The sequence below is a fragment of the Condylura cristata genome, unplaced genomic scaffold (assembly GCF_000260355.1).
Source record: "Condylura cristata isolate star-nosed mole 26May11 unplaced genomic scaffold, ConCri1.0 scaffold00019, whole genome shotgun sequence".
NCBI classification, from domain to species: domain Eukaryota; kingdom Metazoa; phylum Chordata; class Mammalia; order Eulipotyphla; family Talpidae; genus Condylura; species Condylura cristata.
The window spans coordinates 17,747,337-17,765,984 of NW_004567120.1; the positions used below are offsets into that span (position 1 = coordinate 17,747,337).

General features: G+C 39.2%; 1 protein-coding gene across 4 annotated transcripts in view; it reads left to right on the forward strand.

The window, feature by feature from the left end:
- The window catches only part of TMEM164 (transmembrane protein 164), a 145,143-nt gene that overhangs the window by 59,851 nt on the left and 66,644 nt on the right, over positions 1–18,648 (forward strand). For 3 of the 4 annotated variants that reach the window (XM_012727216.1, XM_012727214.1, XM_012727213.1), the window contains one exon: positions 1,001–1,050. The exons of the other annotated variant lie outside the window; for it this stretch is intronic. Coding sequence is in view for 2 of the 3 variants with exons in the window: in XM_012727214.1 (XP_012582668.1) it covers positions 1,001–1,050 (50 nt within the window). In the remaining variant the exon portion in view is untranslated. The remainder of the gene's footprint in view (positions 1–1,000; positions 1,051–18,648) is intronic. 4 annotated transcript variants of the gene reach the window in all.

Here is an 18,648-nt window from a genome sequence, read left to right on the forward strand (position 1 = left end):
TGGCTGAGTCTCCTGTGGTGTTTGTTAAACATAAAGATTCTTGGAATCCCAGACTTTTGGAATCAAAATTCCTTATAGGAAAGCCTGGGAATTTGCTGGGGGTTCTTTGTCCCCATGGTTTGAGAACCAGTGCTTAGGTGAAGACCAAAGCACCACAAGCTGCTGGTTTATGCAGTTCTAGGTCAAATTAAGTAGCACAGAACTGTCTCTCAGAAGGACAAGTTTATTAGTTTGACTGGGGAGGATAATAGAAGAGTAAAACCACCTAGTCATGAAACAGACTGATCAATTGAAAGGGAGGTTTGGAGCCTGGGAGTGACAAAATAGATAGGATTACCAGAAACATTTAGGATGCCCAGTTAAATTTGAGTTGCAGATAAACAGTGTATAATGTTATATATAATACAATTATCTTCCTTGCAATATTAGGCTATCCTTCCACAGAAACAATATTCATTATCTATCTGCAAATTCAAATTAACTGGGCATCCTGTATTGTCATTTACTGCATCAGGCAATGTTGGGTATTGATTAACCCTCCTCCCCCCCATGGGAGACAATACAGATGGCATTTGTCTGCTTGTCCTGTGCTCAGAATCTATTTTCACTTGTCCTGTGTTAAACCCTTAGCCTGGCTGCTTGCATCATATTGAAGTAGAAGAGTTGAACAACTGATTCTTGCACTTGAGGTTAAGGGGAAGTATTCTAGAGGCTGAAAGGGCATAAGAAAAGTGTCCCCCAATCTCCTATAAAATCTCGCCCTCTTCCCCATCCAGAGATACCCATGTATGCCACACATATAGATGGGTGGGTAATCACAAACATGTACTTTGGAAAACCAACTGCTTGCCTTTTAAATTTTTTATATTACATTTTTTTTGTGTTAGAGTTTGATCAAATTTTTATTAGTAGTATTGTTGTTGTTATTATTAGAGTATTACTGTCTTGCGCTGTCTAGCTTTTCTCTTCATAACCTTACTCAATTATTTTTCAATTGCAGATCTTTCTCCTGGCCTGCCCACCGTGCCGCGGAGCTATTATCGTCTTCAAGTAAGTTTTGTCTGATAGCAGAGGATGTCGGGCACCTGGATCCTAACACATTGTGTTTGGACTGTTTTGTCTTTTGGCTTCCCAGAGCCAACAGTCTGTGAGTGCCAAGTGAAACAGGGCGATGTGGGTAGAAATTTGACTTTTGTGGAGTCCTGAAAAATCCTTTCAGTGACTCCTGATGATGGTGGTTTATGGCCCAGTTATGTTCTCTTTGACAGCTTCTCCCTTTGCAAGAATGTTTGCATGGTCTTGCTGCTTTACTGAAATGGTTTTTCATATTGAAGTACTTTGTTCTTGTTTTATTTTTTAATGTTTTTTTTTCCTGAAAGTGCACATTAATATGAAGAAAGAATCATATCCCCTATTAAAAGTTCTGACTTTCTCAAAAATAGGAAACACCAAATCCATTAAACTGTATTGCAGGCAAACAATGTTTATCTGAAGGCAAGTTGGCTTAAATGAAATTCTCAAGTCCTGGAACCCTCATTTTAACCATGAATTGTGACCATCTTATGTATCAAGCCTTTTATTACAGTTGCTAATGAGAAGTTAAATCGACCAAATTAATTTACTCTTTCTCCCCTCCCTGGCCCCCATTGTGGAGCTGTTCACAAACAGTGTAATAGCCGCAAACCAGAGGGAGGGGATAGGAAATAAAGAGCCCAGCAGATCCTTGGATGATTGAGAGTGGAACAAATGGCTTTCTGATTTACTTAACTCATTAAAGTGTTAGGTAGGGGGAAAATATACCCCATTTGCTGCTTCAAATAGCTCCTTGGAATAGCCACTTAGTCTCTTGCCTTAGGTGAGTAACTTTCTGCTGGATGAGGGATAATGGATCCTGATTTCATAGATCTCTAACTTAGACAGCTCCTCAGCAGAAGGGGTATTTAACCCTGATTTTGTCCCTTGAGTTCCAAAATGAGCTCAATTTTTCAGTGTAATGTTTTTAAAGTAACATTTATTGGTTTTATTTCATTACAATGAAAGTAACAATTTTTATTGTAGAAAATGCAAGAACACATAAAGGAAACATCACCCTTAATTCTACTGCTAATAGATAATTTTGGTTGCCTTTGCGTTTTTAATAAATAAGATCCTATGTAGTTTTTTTTTTTTTTACTCTCTTCTAATTTTAACTCAATTCATGTATATATTCTACACATAAAATACATACATATGATTGTGGGGTGTACTTTTTATATGGTTTTTATATTTTCTCTTCCTTGTTTTGTTTGACTCCTACCTCTACTTTTCCCTACCTCCCTTGCATATTACCAAACCAGTGGGTATTCTTTTGTGTTTTCCATGCTCATCAGTGCACACTCACTCACACACACAAATGCAGGTTTATAAACACAGAATCTTGCATACATTTTCACACATCTTGTTTTTTTCACCAAACATGTCTCATGGAATCTGTGTATGAAATCTGTTGGTATAGCACTTATTCTTCTCAATGGTGCAAAATATTTCATTAATCCACAAGAGTTTATTTAAGTTTTTCCCTGTTGAACATTTATGTTCATTCTTTCCAGATTTCTGTCACTATCATTAATATCAAATGAAATAAACATTATTGTGCATATATGTATATATAAAGGACCAGTTATAAAGGCATATGCACATACGTATTTATCTATATGTTTATACACATACATTTATACACATTATATATATATATGACTGTTTATGGATAAATATACATATATACTAGTGTTACAGATATTTCCACATTATGTTATGGAAACAGACTGCTACAATTTACTTTTCCCTTCTGTAGGTAATAGAGATTACTGTTTTCTTTATTCTTAACAACAGAAGTTACTATGTTTCTTGTATAATGTTTCCAAGTTAATGGATGTATTTTCTTGACTACTAATGAATTTCAGTATTATTTCGGTTTTTCTTTTTGACTTGTCTATCCTTTTATCTCCCTGTTACCCTATGAATTGTTTATATTTTTCTTAATGTGTAAGATTCCTTTGAGTATTTAGGATATTGGCTTTTTGTGATGGATATCTTTCGACATCTGTATGTACTGATTTTGCTGATGCTATATTTTTGTACATAATTGTTTACATTTTTTATATCCAAATGTGACTCTTTTTTTTAATAACTTCTGGATTTCTAGTCTGTTTAGACTCTTTCTTAGATATGGATAAACAGTTGCACTAGTATAATATATTACACAATTCCTGCTTTTCCTTGTGAACTGAGCAACCATCATTGTCATCCATGAAATTTTTTATATACTGGCATCTATTTATGAGTTTTCTATTCTGTTTCACCTAACTGTCTATTTGTATGCTGTTTGGTATGGGAGGGCAAAAATTTCCTTCTACTTTTCTAGGTTCTTTGGTTGGTCTAGTAATTAAAATGACATAAGTAAGATTAGAGAAGAAAAACAAGTGAAATTTCACATGTACAGGAACCCCACAAAGATATGGGGCTATGTGATATCAGACAGTTGGGGTTTATTTGCCACCCTGAACTAGGGTGAAAGTGGTAGGCACCTGGAAGTTCAGGGTGGAGGAAGATAATTTATAGAAAGGTGGAAGAGCAAATGTTTCATAAGCAGATGCTTGTCATGCTATGTACAGATGTAGGGACACAGAGCACTTTGCACAAACCTCCCTTGCTGTGTTCCCCCATTCTAGCACACTTAGCTTCTATTCTTTGTAGTTAAATCTGGTGATAACTCTATCGAAATTACTCAGGTAGGTAAGGGAGAGATAAATAAAAGCCTTCCTGAGATTGCTGGCCCTAATTGCCTTCAGGTTGAATTGCTGGACTGAATTGCTTTCAGCTCAATACAGTCCATGTACCAAAGTGGCATATTTGGGGGCGGCTTATTCTGGTCCCCCACAGTACACAAATCATATTGACTTGATTACATTAGTCTAAAAAATGGTTTTATTGGTTATTATCTGATTTTTTTTTAAAGATTTATTTATTTGTGCATACAGAACTGGGGTATAGGCCAGAGGTTCAGGAGCGGCGAGAGGCTTCACCAGAGACACAGTGGGGAACAGAACAGGCAGATCGACGAAGTACACTGCTGAGGGGAGCAGCGGGCAGGTCAGGAGAGGTCTGCCACGCCATGTGGTCCCTTCCGGGGCAGGCGGGAATCGAACTCATGCGGAAGCGGCCTTAGATTCTCAGTGCTGTGCTTCAACCTGCTGCGCCACCAGGGAGGGCCTATCTGATTTTTTTTAACATACACATACATATTTGAAAGATCATTTTCATTCAAATCAACTCCACATACCCCATCAGGATTCTAACTTGAATTATATTAAATTTACATTTGTTTTATACGAACTGGATTATTTTAAGTTCTGTAGATTTTAATATAAAAATAATATTTTTATTTAAATCTTGATTTCATATTGCAGTCAGATTTGTCCTTTTGTACATATTTCCTGTGCCTTTATTGATACGTTTATTCCTGAAGAATTAGTAACATTTTTGGAAAATGGTCCGCCTTTCTGATATGCTTCTTGCTAAAATAGAAAAAGGTTATTGATTTTAAAAAATAGTTCTCATATCTAGCTATCTTTTGAGGTTTTCCTGTTCATTTTATTTAAATTTATCGCTCCTTTTCAAGGGCAATACCAGTTATTTATTTTCTTTGGGTGTCTCTTTCTGTACTCTGTGCTTTCTCTGTGATAGATAATATAGTTTTGCTAGAAACTTGGAGACATACTTAAAAATGGTGCTGGTGAGCCACTGTCTAAAACTGATTTTAAGTGGAATTTTTTTTATTCCTCCGTATTTGTTGTTAATGTTTATTAAAGAGATATTTAAAAAGGAAATGGTTGCTGTATTTTATCATATGCTTCCTCAGTGTCTGTTGATTTTTTTTAATTTAAATTTTTGATATAGTGAATTATGTCCATAGATTTTGTGGTTTTGAACTACTCACATTACTGCAGTAATAACTCTGCTGGTGTTTATGTGTTATTCATTTGATTCATTTCCAGATTCTATTTGCCAGTGTTTTTATTAAGAACCTTGTCTCTGGATTCATAAGTGAAATCAGAGTAAATTTTTTTTGGTATCCTTTTCAACAAGGTCAAAGTTTCAAGTTGGGCATATAAAATGAACTACTGAATGTTCTTTCTTTCCCCAGGACTGAAGTAATCCTTTAGTGTCATTTAGAAATTAATGTGTTTTTAAAGATTAAATAAAACTCAGCTGTGAATTGCATCTGATCTAGATGCCTTTTAGACCTTCAACCACCTTTCTAGTGTTTTCTGTGGTAATTAATCTATTCAGTTCTTTTGGGATCAGTTTTAGTCACCTGTGTTTTGCTAGATATTTATCCATTTCTCCTGAGTTGTCAAATTTATTGCCCTGAATTTAGTTGAACATATAGTGTCCCTTTATTTTATAAATTTTTATTTTAAAAATATGTCTTCCTCTATTATCATGTCATTTTTCCCTGGGCTTAATCTTACTTGTATTTGTGTTCTCATATTTTATATTTTAGCTGGGTTAGTAGGCACTGTATCTACTTTTTGTTGCTTTCTGGAAGTTGGTTTTGACTTTATTCATTTGAACTTATTATATTTTTTGTCCTTAATTTTTAGCTTTTTTATCATTGATTCCCCTTTCCTGTTTTTTTCCTAATCTCTAATTATAAGCTTTATTCTGCTCTGTTCACTTAATGATATTATATAATTTTCCCCATTTTATTACAAACTCTCCACCCACATCATTGTAAAATTGAACTTCATAATATGAGATTAGAGTATTATATAATTTTAAAATATATCTATAGTTGTAAAAAAATGCAGAGAGATCCTATGTATCCTTTCCCTTATTCCCTTCAGAGAGATTCCATGTGTCCTTAGTTTCCTCTGGCAGTAATCTCTTGTGAAACTCAAGGACAATATTACAGTCAGGGTATTGACATAGATGCAGTCAAGATGAAGAACAGTTTAATCAACAGGAGGATTCTCCTATTACCCTTTTGTAGCTACACCTACCACCCTCCCACACTGTTCCTGATTCCTGGAAACTAATCTATTCTCCATTGAAAAAAGTTTGTCATTTTGTTAAGGGGAAGGATGTCCTAAAGGAACTCTGCAGAGTCTGTTGGACTCCACACCCTACTCCAGCTTTCTGGACTCTATCCCCTACACCAGTGATTGGAAACTACAACTCCCAGCAGTACCAGGGAGAGAACTGTGAGGACCCAAGGGCAGAGCTAAGCAGGCATTCTGGGACATTGCAGGGATAAATAGGGTGCCATTTGGTCTCTCTCACTCTCTTACTCGGGAAACGGCTTTCTGGACTGTGTGACCCAAGGCTTTCAGTTAGTTTGTTACCAGAGCTCCAAGTCAGTCGAGCTGGTAAGATATTCCAGTTGTTGTTTCCTTTTATTTTCCCCTTTTGTAAATAAACCCATTTTGACCTTTTGGTGTGTGCCTGCAGTATAATTGAATTTTAAGCGTGCCGGTGAGGCCCCACAGACAGGTGGCCCAGTTCACACTGGGATGCCCTGTAACATTTTGAAGAATGTTATAAAAATGGACTCACATTTTATGTCACTTTTGGGTTTCCTTGGAGAGTCATGCACTTTTTTTTATAATACACATCGTTTTTCATAGGTGCATATTATTCCAGCCCACTGTGCAGCCCACATGCTGCAGAAAGTTAAAAGTCAGTTTCCAATGTAGATAATTTTTAAAATAATAACTCTACATTACTATAGCTTGTTACTGTTCTCAAAGTACTTTGTCTTAAATTATCTAATCTCATTAAACAATACTGTGAGTTAGTGAGGACATTATCCATGCTACAAATAAAGCAATTGGGGAAAGAGATATTAAATTATATGGCTAAAGATTACATAATGGCAGAGTCATGTCCTAGACTTTCTTTTCCTGTGAGTGCTTATAATCAGGTTTACTGTGTATGCTTACACTTAACATGGATTATCAAATTTAATTACTCCAACACACCTATGAGAAGTACAAATGGTATCTTAAGTTAGATCAAGAACGCAGAGCCGTAGGAAGTTTAACTGGCTTAAATGATTTGTACATAGTGCAGGTGGGGGTTGATCCAAGATCTCTTTACTCCAGAGCCCATACTCCTTATTATAACCTTATTTTGAGTAAATATATCCTGCTATTCTGTCATTATTTAAGGGCTTAAACACATGAAAGCATCTTATTAAAAATTAGGTAAATCTCAATTTACCTTGATGGGCACTACTCTGTTCTTTCTCCCAGTAATGTTCTGTGGGTTCATTGACTACCACTTTACTCATCTCTTGCTTTCTCTACTGGCTCTTTGCTGAGCCAGCCATGCATGGATTTGTCAGCTTCCCAGCTAAGCACAGGCTGGCGTGTTCTTCATGGAGGCATGCCCAGTCACTGTAGGAAAGGGGTATGGTGTGCCTAGCAGGCTGTATGTCCCATGCTGGCATGGGCTGGCAGTTCTCTTGGGGTGGGGAAGGGGCAGGATTCTCCACAGGGTTTCCGTGGTGCACTTGACAGGGAGGAATGATGGTTCTCTTGTGTTCTGGCAACATCCCAGAGTGCTTCATTTACATGCCTGTCAATTAACATAGGATTTGCTAGTCTGCTTCTGGAGAGGCTATCTCAGTGCAAACAAAGCTACATCCAGAATATAGAACTAAGATTCTAAGGTATTTCTACCTGTTCTCTCACAGAACAACCTTGGGTGTGTTGTTCTTTTGCTGTCTGTGTCTCCCAGTACCACAATTCCAGCCTGGCAGCCTTTTGATTCTTGACGTCTCTTCTTGGCTTCTTATCTCTGTGATGTGCATATAGCAGTACTAGAGTTGTGTTTCAGTGCTGTTCTATTTCTCCGACTCTGAGCCATTTTCTTTTTACTCATTTGACTGTTCTAAATGTTTTTTTTTTTCTTTAGTCGAATGTACTTTCTTCTTAGTCCAGTACCTTCAACATTCAAGCAACAGAATTCTTTCTTTCACTCAGGATTGAGTGGAACCTTCTGTTTTTACTAGCCTCCTACTATCAATGAAAAAAGTCACATCTCATTTACCTTTAAGGAAAGTACTCAGCCCCATGTTAAGGACCAACCTGACTTGTGTGTTCTTAATAAGATTCCCTTTTGAAGACAGAAGAGAAGGACAGATGGCCAAGTTGCCCCTTAACATCCCCCTTGTAACTTCTTTTTCTTTGTCATTTCCTGTTTTTGTTCTTCTTCAAATTTCCCTTTCAAGTTTTTAAAAATATTTAGCTTGTCAGTTCATCTAAAATTCATTTTGTGAACAGTATCAGGTAGGAATACAATTTCTATATCTCCCTCTAATTCTCAGTTTATTGAGTACTACTTGTTGGGTAATTATTTCCCTGGAATCATTGCTATTACATTTTTATCATAAGTAAAGTCTTATATATTCCAAGGTTTATTTTTAGGCCTCTTTGTACTGTTCCAGTGAGCTCTCTGTTGGATTAGATTTTCCATCCATTTGATGTACTTGCATTTGCAATATCCAGCATGCCGGATTTGTCTGTGCTGTTCATCTCAGCCTGCTACTTTACCCACACTTTTTCCTTAGCTGGTCTCAACTATTTTTTTCTTCCAAGTAAAGTTAACATGTTTGTGTCAGTTTCTCCCCCAGATTTTGATGGGAATTTCCTTAAATCAAATATTAATGTATGACAGTGTTGCAGTACTGTAAATTATAAGGAAATATATATTTGGCCTTCATCCATGACTCCTGGCTCACAGACCTCCTCAAACAGGAACTTCCTACATATTGGAGTGATCAAGGTGTCTTTTGTTAGGTGAATGAGGTGAGTTCTGGAAACAATAAAAGCTGGGATTGGTAGCAGAACAACCATCCTTGTGATTAGAAGGTGGAACTTTCAGTCGTGTATCAGGGCCTCTTGGGGGAGAGTAGGTAGGAAGGCTAATCAATCATCAGCAGCCAATGAGTTAATTGACTATGGCTATGTACAGAATCTTTCAAGAAACCCAAAAATACAGGGCATGGAGTTCTTCGAGGTTGCTAGACACAGAAATCTGGGGAGAGTGAGATGCTTGCTCTGTGTATCTCCTCCAATTAGCTATTTCTGAATTATGTTCTTTTATAATCGATTGGTAATTTAGTAAGTAAAATGTTTGAGTTCTGTGAGTTGCACTAGCAAATTAATTTATTTCAAGAGAGGTGATCATGGGTATCTCTTTTATAGACGGTGGTCAGAAGTACATATAACAACCTGGCTTTGCAGTTGACTTCTGAAGTAGCGGAGAGTCCTATGAGACAGAGTCCTTTCTTTACCTATGGAATCTGATACTATCTTTGAGTAGTACTGAAGAATTTAGTTGAATTCTCAGATACTCTATGGGTTCTAGGAATTGCTTGTTGGTGTGGGGAACCCTTTCCCATCATTGGAACTTGGTTGCAGGACAGCAAATTTAAATGTTGAGTTGATCCCTCCAGGAAAAGACCTGGCATATTTTGTAATTTATTCAAGTTTGTTTTTATGTTCATTTGTGTGTTTGTGTAGGCCACATATTTCGCATGAAAGGCATTTCTGAACATCTTTTATTTTATTATATTTTCAAACTGATAATGTATTTCAAGCTTACTATTTCTGGCACATACAAAAATTTGTGTATTTTGTATTTGGCTACCATATCTCATTTGGATAATTTTGGAAACTAATTATATTAATTCTCACATTGTAACTTTATCTTCTTTAAAAGGGTAAAACATTTTTCCTTCCTTATTTCAAGCCAAATTATATTGGCTAGGACTTCCAGGACAATGTTAAATAATAGTGACACTGGCAGGAATTCTTGCCTTGTTTTTGTGATTTAAATGGAAATGTTTCTAGTTTCACTGTTTCACTGTTCACTATGATGTTGGCTATTGGTTTACATTAGCAATACTTAACATTTTAAATTGTTTTTCAATTGTATTAATTTTCATTGAGGTAATTTTGGTTTATAACACTGTACATAATTTAGGCTCACACCTTTTCTTGTGTGTATTACTGTCCATAACCTGCCATTGTAAGGGAATATTTTACTCTGACATTAAAATGTCGTTTTTTTTTAAAATGAGGAATGCTTGCTAAATTTAGCTAATGTTTTTTGGAACCTGTTTTGGGGTTCATTTGGATTCCCTCCTTTGGCCTTTCCACCCCAACTTGATATATTAATAGATTTCCTAATAAACACCTTGGTGGATTTCTTTCTAAGATTTATTTATTTGTGCATACAGAACTGGGGTACAAGCCAGAGGGGCGGGGGCAGTGAGAGGCTTCACCAGAGACAGAGTGGGGAGCAGAACAGGCAGACTGACAAAGTACACTGCTGAGGGGAGCAGCGGGCGGGTCAGGAGAGGTCTGCCACGCCATGTGAATCACCTCTGGGCCTGGGATCGAACTTGCACTGAAGCAGTTGCAGCTAGCTTGCAGTGCTGCATCCTAACTCACTGTGCTACCAGGGAGGGACCTTGGTGGCTTTGGTTTCTAATGCCAACATATCTTTGAGATTTTCTTTCCTTGCTATGAATTAGATTGATTTTACTCTTTGTCATTTCCAATGTGAAATTTAATCTTGCTGCTACACTGTTAATGTTTTTGTAATTCTTTCTTGCTTTGCTGAGCTCTCTTTTCACCCCAGCTTGTTGTCTTTCCTTCTCAATGTGTTTTATTTTAATGGCTTTCTATATTTGTTCGATAAACTCCATGTTTTCTTTCATTCTGCTGAGAATGCAACCAGTTATCTAAAATAGTTCTTCTGCCTCAAACACTGAATTCAGACTCAATGCTTCCTCCAAGTCTTTATATTTCCCTTGAGCTGCTAGAGGTTTTCATAGGAACCATACTGTTTGGGGACGGCATGTAGTGCATACTTAAAGGCAGATCAGTGTATTCTTTGTCACAGGGTGTGTGGATTGCCTTTGACCATTCTTCTATTCTCTTTGGTATTAATTAGAACCTCTTCACAGCCCCACTGTTGGCAGACAGGTTGACACACATAGCTTTTATGGCTGTCTCTTTCCTCATGTCTGTTAGCTGGACCAAAATGATGTCGCCTACTCCTACTACTAGGTTCTCTGATGTGGTGAACTGGTAAAGCATGTGAGAAATGATAACCTCCCACATACATTGCATCCCAGGTTTTACTTTGTGAAGACTCCCACTCCCAGGACAGGAAGCCAGTACTGGTTCCACTACTTCCACCCTGTTGATTTGGGGAAGTCGGAGTCTCCGAATGGATAATAGATCCATTTTGATGTTACTATTTCTTTTTTTTTTTTTTAAGATTTATTTGTGCATACAGAACTGTGGTACAGAGGCTCACGGGTGGCGAGAGGCTTCACCAGAGACAGAGTGGGGAGCAAAACAGGCAGATCCAGGAAGTACACTGCTGAGGGGAGCAGCGGGCGGGTCAGGAGAGGTCTGCCGCGCCATGTGGCCATGTGGTCACCTCGGGGACAGGCGGGGATGGAACTCATGCGTAAGTGGCTTTAGCTTCTTAGTGCTGTGCTTTAACCCTCTGCGCCACCAGGGTGGGCCTTGATGTTGACTATTTCCTTTGCCAGCAGTACCCTTGTAGTAGAGACATGGATGCCACATTGCTGTTTAGTAGGTGGATTATGCATTTCTAAGCCATGAGGCTAACTGATGGAAGGACTCAGTGTCTTTAGTTTTCTTTCATCTTTCTGGAAACTGGTACATGAGTTGGCTACAGATTGGTTCCCTCCCCTTCCCCAATTCAGCATAAACTGTTACTAGAGATTACTTCCAAATTCTGGTAATAGCATGAGCATCAGTTCAAGATTTGAATGGTGTCTTTTTCTGTGTCTTCATTGGTAAGTGAAAAACTGAGAGAAACTGTTAGTGGCTGTTAGCCATGTACTGTTTAAAACTAGAAATCTGATGTCTGTTTTGGTTTAGAGTAGAGATTGGCAACCTTTTTTTTCCCATAAAGGGCCAGATAGTAAATATTTTAGAAGTTGTGGCCATGTGATCTCCTTTAGTTATGTAACTGATGTCGAATTAAAGCAACATAGACAATACATAAACTAGTGAGTCTGGCTATGTCCTAATAAAACTTTATTTACAAAAGCAGAAGGAGCTCATGTAAAAGTTGTAGAGATGGCTGATGGTGGATGTAATTAATGCCATTGAACTATATACTTTAAAATGCTAAGATGATAATATTTATGTTATCTATGTTTAGCACAGCAAAAAAACCCCAGAACATAGCAGGGGGACCATATTTCACTAACCTTGAGTTGAGAGCAACTAAATAAAGCACAGAAAGAAAGGGAGAAAAAGGGAGGCAAAGAAGAAGAAAACTGCATGTGCTCAGCAGGACAGTGAGCTTGTGTTACATGAGAAGGCAGGGGCACAGATTTCTCAATATCTTAGTGGGGGTGGGTTTCTGGAAAACTGTTATTCATCCTGGTGACATCATCCATTTGTCATTAGGGAGATAGATACAGAGTTTATAGACACCCTTTTTGGCTTAAGGATCAGAGCAGGAATTTTCAACTTTGAAGCTTGGGAAATCTCTGCAGCTGTCAGAAGTATTCATATCAAATAACTGCAACTTTAAAAAGGCAGCCAGCCCTTCCATTTTGCTTATAGTAGTACATTTGGTGACTGGTGATGCTCCTTGTAGATGATTTGGTCTCTTCCCAAAGCTAGAAAAATCCTAGCATTTTAGTTACTAAGCACAACGGACTCACTAGATCAAAAAAGAGCAGCCCTCGCCTGAGTCAGCTGTTTCTGCGTCTCCTTGCCAAAATTCTTGTGCCATCAGGACTCACTTGTCAAGAGGATCCTTTGCATCTGGAAACAGTGCTGCCCTCAGGACCCCAAGTTGCTTTTCTCCCAGCCGTGTGGAGAGGATGCTTGTCCTTTTCAGCTCTGGTTTTGGCAGCCCCCAGCTTGCTCCTGTCTTGGGAAGCCTCACATCCCACCTGAGTCTCCCATCTGCTCAGGGCAGTGGGTCTCTGGTGTGTTTAATGTCTAATTTAATATCTTGTAGCTGAATTGCAAAGTCATGGTCTATCTCCATTATCACTCTTCCCCCCCCCCCCACCTAAATCTGAAGCAAGGGGAAAGCCAAAATGTCTCCATTGCAGCTGGTACTAAGCTTGAGTTTCGAGCAATTAAATCACACACAGAAGGGAAGGGGGCAAGAAGGGCGGGAGGGAGGATGCTGCCAGTCTTATGAACTGCAGGCCTGTGTCTGGGAGCCGCCTTGGGTTGTGGAGGTGCTTTGGTGTTTCCTGGTTTCTCCGCTGGGTCTGTTGTCTAGGTTGAACAGGGTGTCATCTTCCTGTGGGAGTAAGCGCTCATCCCCCATCCCCATCTCTGTGACTCCCACCACCAGGGAAGGGCCTGAGTGCAGGCAGCTTCTTAGCTCCCAGCTTGCTCTTTGGGGTCCCGACTGCTGTTTTTAGAAGGTGCAACATTCCTGGTTTCACAAGGGGCAGAGAGCCTCTCAGAGAATCCAGCCTTTGGGGGTTCTCTTTTCCCTGTGCTGGGGTATTTTGAAGGACTGGATGGAGGAAAAGGGAAAGGTTATTAAAATTTACCCTGCTTTGAGCTGTGATCACACAATTTAGCTGCCTTATACACACCCACTGCTTAGCATGTTTGGTTATCCAAGTGTGTGCTGCGAGGTTGGGGGGACTCATGGGTGAGTCACTGAGTGGTGAGGTTTGAATGGCAGAGAACTCTCCCCCCACCCTACTCTGGGTGGGAAAAGCACAGCACAGAGAGCTGGCGCACATCCTCTGCCTCAGCAAGCTTACGGTGTTCCTCCCACCCCTCACTGAAACCCTTAAATCTGCTCCTTTCCCTGTGCACATGGAGAGGAGTACATCTGTGTTGGAAGTAGGATTATGAGTAGGTCATGAGTATCTGCTGACTAAGTCTAGGCAGGCTTTTGAAAATGAGATGAAATTTCATCTGTGCTGCAGAGATCATGGGGTGCCTTGCTGGACGGAGAGAGGACTGCAGGTGGGGGTGTGAGCCGAGGTAGGTGAGGGAAGCATGGGGATGGGTGCAGGGAATTAGGGTGGCCTGATGTGGGATCTTGGCATTTCAGAAATTATGCCCATTTTACCTTTGGGCTACATGATACTACAGGAGTTCAGTAGCCCTGTGACCCCACTGTCTTTCTAGTTCCCATTTATGATACTCACATTTTTAGATGTTGTGGCTTTTCGAGGGGAGACTCACATCTCTGGAACCAGCCTGGCCTTCCATGATGTGTTCAGGTTCAACCTGTTGTGTCTTAATGTCCTGGGATGATTTTACCACCTCCGTACCCCCTTTACCAGTGCTCAACAGATCAGCTGCTCTGCCACCTAAAAAGCCGCAGTCATTTGACTGCTCACCTTGGAAGTGGCTGCTGTCTGGGTTGGCATGGGCTCATTACTGAAGAAGTTTTTGGGATTTGGTTTCAGACCTGAGCAGCTTAGTGAAGACTGCTCTTAGCAAGAGAGAGAAAGCCCTATTGATTAAAGCTACAGATTTTAAAAGGGAGTGAGATTAGGAACCTAGAATGTCCATAGTTAAGTAACAGTTCAAGGAGACCAGTTGCCTGTCTTATGTGGGATGCTACTTAAGTGCCTGCTTTCCCAGGAGCCCTCGAGCTGTCAGACTGCGGCCCAACACCCACACCATGCTTCTGCAGTGCTCAGAAGCCGATAGAAGCTCTCAGTAGTTCACTGGCCTCCTCTTTTCCTTCCATATATAGTGGAAGCTTCTTTTTTTTTTTTCCTGCATGTCCATATTCACTTTTGTTCTCGTCTACGAGATTTGGCGGCTGTAGACTTAGAGCAGATTTTCTGATTCAAAATTTTAATTTCAAATACTCTCTCGGAAGTCTCTCTGAAGGTTTCTGGAGCTAGGAATGCTTTCATGCACATGGGCTCATTCTTCTCTTCCTGTTCCACTTTAATGGCATGTTTGAGGGACATCATATCTGGATTAAAGGAATGCTGGAGACTCAGATCACTTTTCCCATCTGGGGAAGCATGAAATGCAGTCCTCAGCAGAGGACTGGGGATTGATCATTTGGGGCTGCTTTATAATTTATGAGCCCCAGTCCTGAAGGCACAGAATCTACTATACTATAGTTGGAGAAAAGTATTCCAGGGGAGAAAAAGTGGAACAGCATGATAAATAAGGTTCAGGCAAGGTATGTAGGAGCTGTGTGTTGGGGAATGAAGAAGTACTAGTGTTTCTTTTCGATTATGAATATGATCCATGTTGAAGGTAAAGAAAGTGGCCAACATTACAAGAAGAAATGAAAACCACGTTTCTGTCAATATGCATGTATAAGATTCTCCCAATCTTCTTTGTTTATATACCCATTTTTTTTATTATTTTTTAAAGATTTTTATTTATTTGCGCATACAGAACTGGGGTACAGGCCAGAGATGCGGAGGGTGAGAGGATTCACCAGAGACAGAGTGGGGAGCAGACAGGCAGATCTACGAAGTACACTGCTGAGGGGAGCAGTGGGCTGGTCAGGAGAGGTCTGCCGCGCCATGTGGTCACCTCCGGGGCAGGCGGGAATCGAACTCATGCGGAAGTGGCTTTAGTTTCTCAGTGCAGTGCTTTAACCCGCTGCGCCACCAGGGAGGGCCCTATATACCCATTTTTAACAACAAAATTAGGGTTATTCTATTTATGCTACTCATTAAATATTTTTCTAAACTTCTCATCACTGCTTAGTAGTCCATTATTGGGTAAGTGTAAGATGCTGTATTTAATAAATGCCCAGTTTTTTGACATTTGCTTAGTTGGCTAGATATGTGTTGAAGGAATCTCAAATCACGTAGCAGAAGTAGGTGGTTTAGGTTGTAGGTGTGATCTTACCAGAAGCTTCTGAGCAAGGCTTACAGCCTCAGTCTGTTATCCTCAATGTTAAAGGATGTTACAAATAGTAAGGTACATTTCTCTGAGTGGTGCTGATAAATAGATGAGATGATCCATAGACTAAGTGATGAGAAAAACCTTGTTTTTCCCTCTTATCTGTCTCCACTGTTCACACAGAACACTTCTGGTCATTGTAGGATTTTCCTCAATCCAGCGGGTCTGTGACACAGCTGGTGTCCTGCAGTTCACCTTAAATTCTGACATTGTCTACCTGGAGACATTGTCAGATCACCCAGGTTAGGACCTCAGTCCCACAAAACCGCTCCCTCCTTCATTTCAGATGCCTGTCACAAGGTCCTCAGGCTGCCCACAATTCCTGTCTTGACTTGGTTACAAGTAGGAGGGTTCCAGGTGCAGAAGCGGCTGCCCTCATTGAGTTGTGGTACATCACACTTCTAGTTCTTGGATCTGTTCACCAATCTGGGAGATCTTTGAACTCTTTACTATTGAAATTTATGAAGCTTCTTGCGTAGGCATCAAATATTAACACCATTTCAGTCCCTCTCCCCTTTCTGGAGAACTGGAAGTGGGCTGAAAACGCCAAGCTGCTAAACATGGCTGATTGACTCTTCCTAGTAAGCAGTACCTTCCCAGGAGCCACCCAGCAGTCTACCCAGAGCTGCATCACTAGAACAAAAGATGCTCCTTCAGCTCTCATCACTTAGGAAATTACAGGGGTTTTAGGAGCTCTGTGACACAGGAGCTGGGAGTAGAAACCAACGTATATACATTTCTATTATCTCACATTAAGTAATCAGTAAATGTTAATAATAATGTGACATGATGCTTGTCTGGGTGTTTTACCATCTGAGTACCTGCTTCACTGTTAGGATTGTGTACCAGGGAATGAAAATTGTTCTCACTCAAATAAGTAGAATTTGGGGATGAAATTTGCTTGCAAATAAGTGGTTGCTTTTACTAGTTGAGCACCTTCCAGGCTTTGGCCAACATCCTGAACTTTACAAGAAAAAAGTTTCCGAGCTTATGCTGTTGGGTGGCCCCATCTGGTGAAAACCAAGTAAATGGGAAACTAGCTGCAACCACCATATTCTGTAGGAACTCACACAGTGAGCAAACCATGCACATTCTCAAGGCTGATAGATGGTTAGAGTGGAAGGACCTTGGTGTCTGAGATGATGGAAACAGATCTGTTGTTTTTCAAATACAAATTATAGAATTGTCAGTGTAGCTGCTGGCTGAAGGGAAAAGAGTAGATGGAGACATCAATAAACAAAGAATAGATAACGTGATGAAGTCATAAAATTGAATAAGATGTAGCCGTGAAAAAGAGATTAACTGGAGTTACATGAATAAGTACAAGGCATGTTGACTAAAAATGTAAGTAATTATATACATATAATTTTTATCATTTATAATGGGAGTAACATGAAAACACTATAGATATTTTGTTGATAAGTATAAATGTAATAAATGTATTTTAAAAAAAACAGAAAGGAAGCCCACTACTTCGGAATTAAATTTCCCTCTGGGTAGGGAATGGAAGAGATGAATTGTGTTCAGGAATGGTATACAGAATAATCTGAATTAGTAATGTTCAAGTTTTTTAATGCTACGTGGTGGCCATAGAGGCTCTTATTATAGTTTTACTTTTCTATATGTTGGAAAATTTTGGTGTAATAAAAAATAAAGCAAAAATATTCTTTAAGCAACTTAGAAACTTGGATCACTCATTTTTTGGTTGTAAAAATTGAGACTGGGGAGTTAAGTGTTTTGTTTTTCATGTATTTTTGAATTTTACTTGTTTATCATGTTTAAATTGACTTTTTGGGTATCTAAGTCTATGAGATTTTTCTCCCATTCAAAAAATATTAGTAAAGTAGATTCTCCATAAAATACAACGTGTTAGGCCCTCCCTGGTGGCGCAGCGGGTTAAAGCACAGCACTGAGAATCTAAAGCCGCTTCCGCATGAGTTCGATTCCTGCCTGCCCCGGAGGTGACCACATGGCGTGGCAGACCTCTCCTGACCCACCCGCTGCTCCCCTCAGCAGTGTACTTTGTCGATCTGCCTGTTCTGTACCCCACTCTGTCTCTGGTGAAACCTCTCACCACCTTCACACCTCTAGCCTATACCCCAGTTTGTAAATACTTATAAATGTTATATCTTTTTATTTCATAGAACCTTTTATTAATATATAAAGTACTCTTCATTGTCTCTAGCGACCTTTTTTGATTTAAATTCTATTTTGTCTGATGTTAGTGTAACCTGTTATCTTTTAGCTAGTGTTTGCATGGAATATAGTTTTTTCCCATTTTTTTCATTTCAACTTATTTGTGTCTTTGGGTGTATAGTTGAGTCTATTATAGAGTTTCTGCCAATCTTTTTTTTTTTTTTTTGGACTGGACAATTTACTCCATTTACATATTAAGTTACTGTTAATAAGGAAAGAGTTTGGTCATTTTGTTATCTGTCTTCAATACAGCTTATCACTTGTTTTGTCCCTTATGTCCTGCATTAGTCTTCTTTGTGTTTATAGTTGATTTTTTTTATACTGTAACATTTTAATTACCATTTTCATTTGTGTGTATTCTGTAACGATGGTTGCCATGGAGGTTACATTTAACATTATAAAGTTATAGTATATTACTTAGAATTTGTACCAGCTTTGTAACTAAGACTATGCTACTTTTTTTTTTAAGGATCTAACA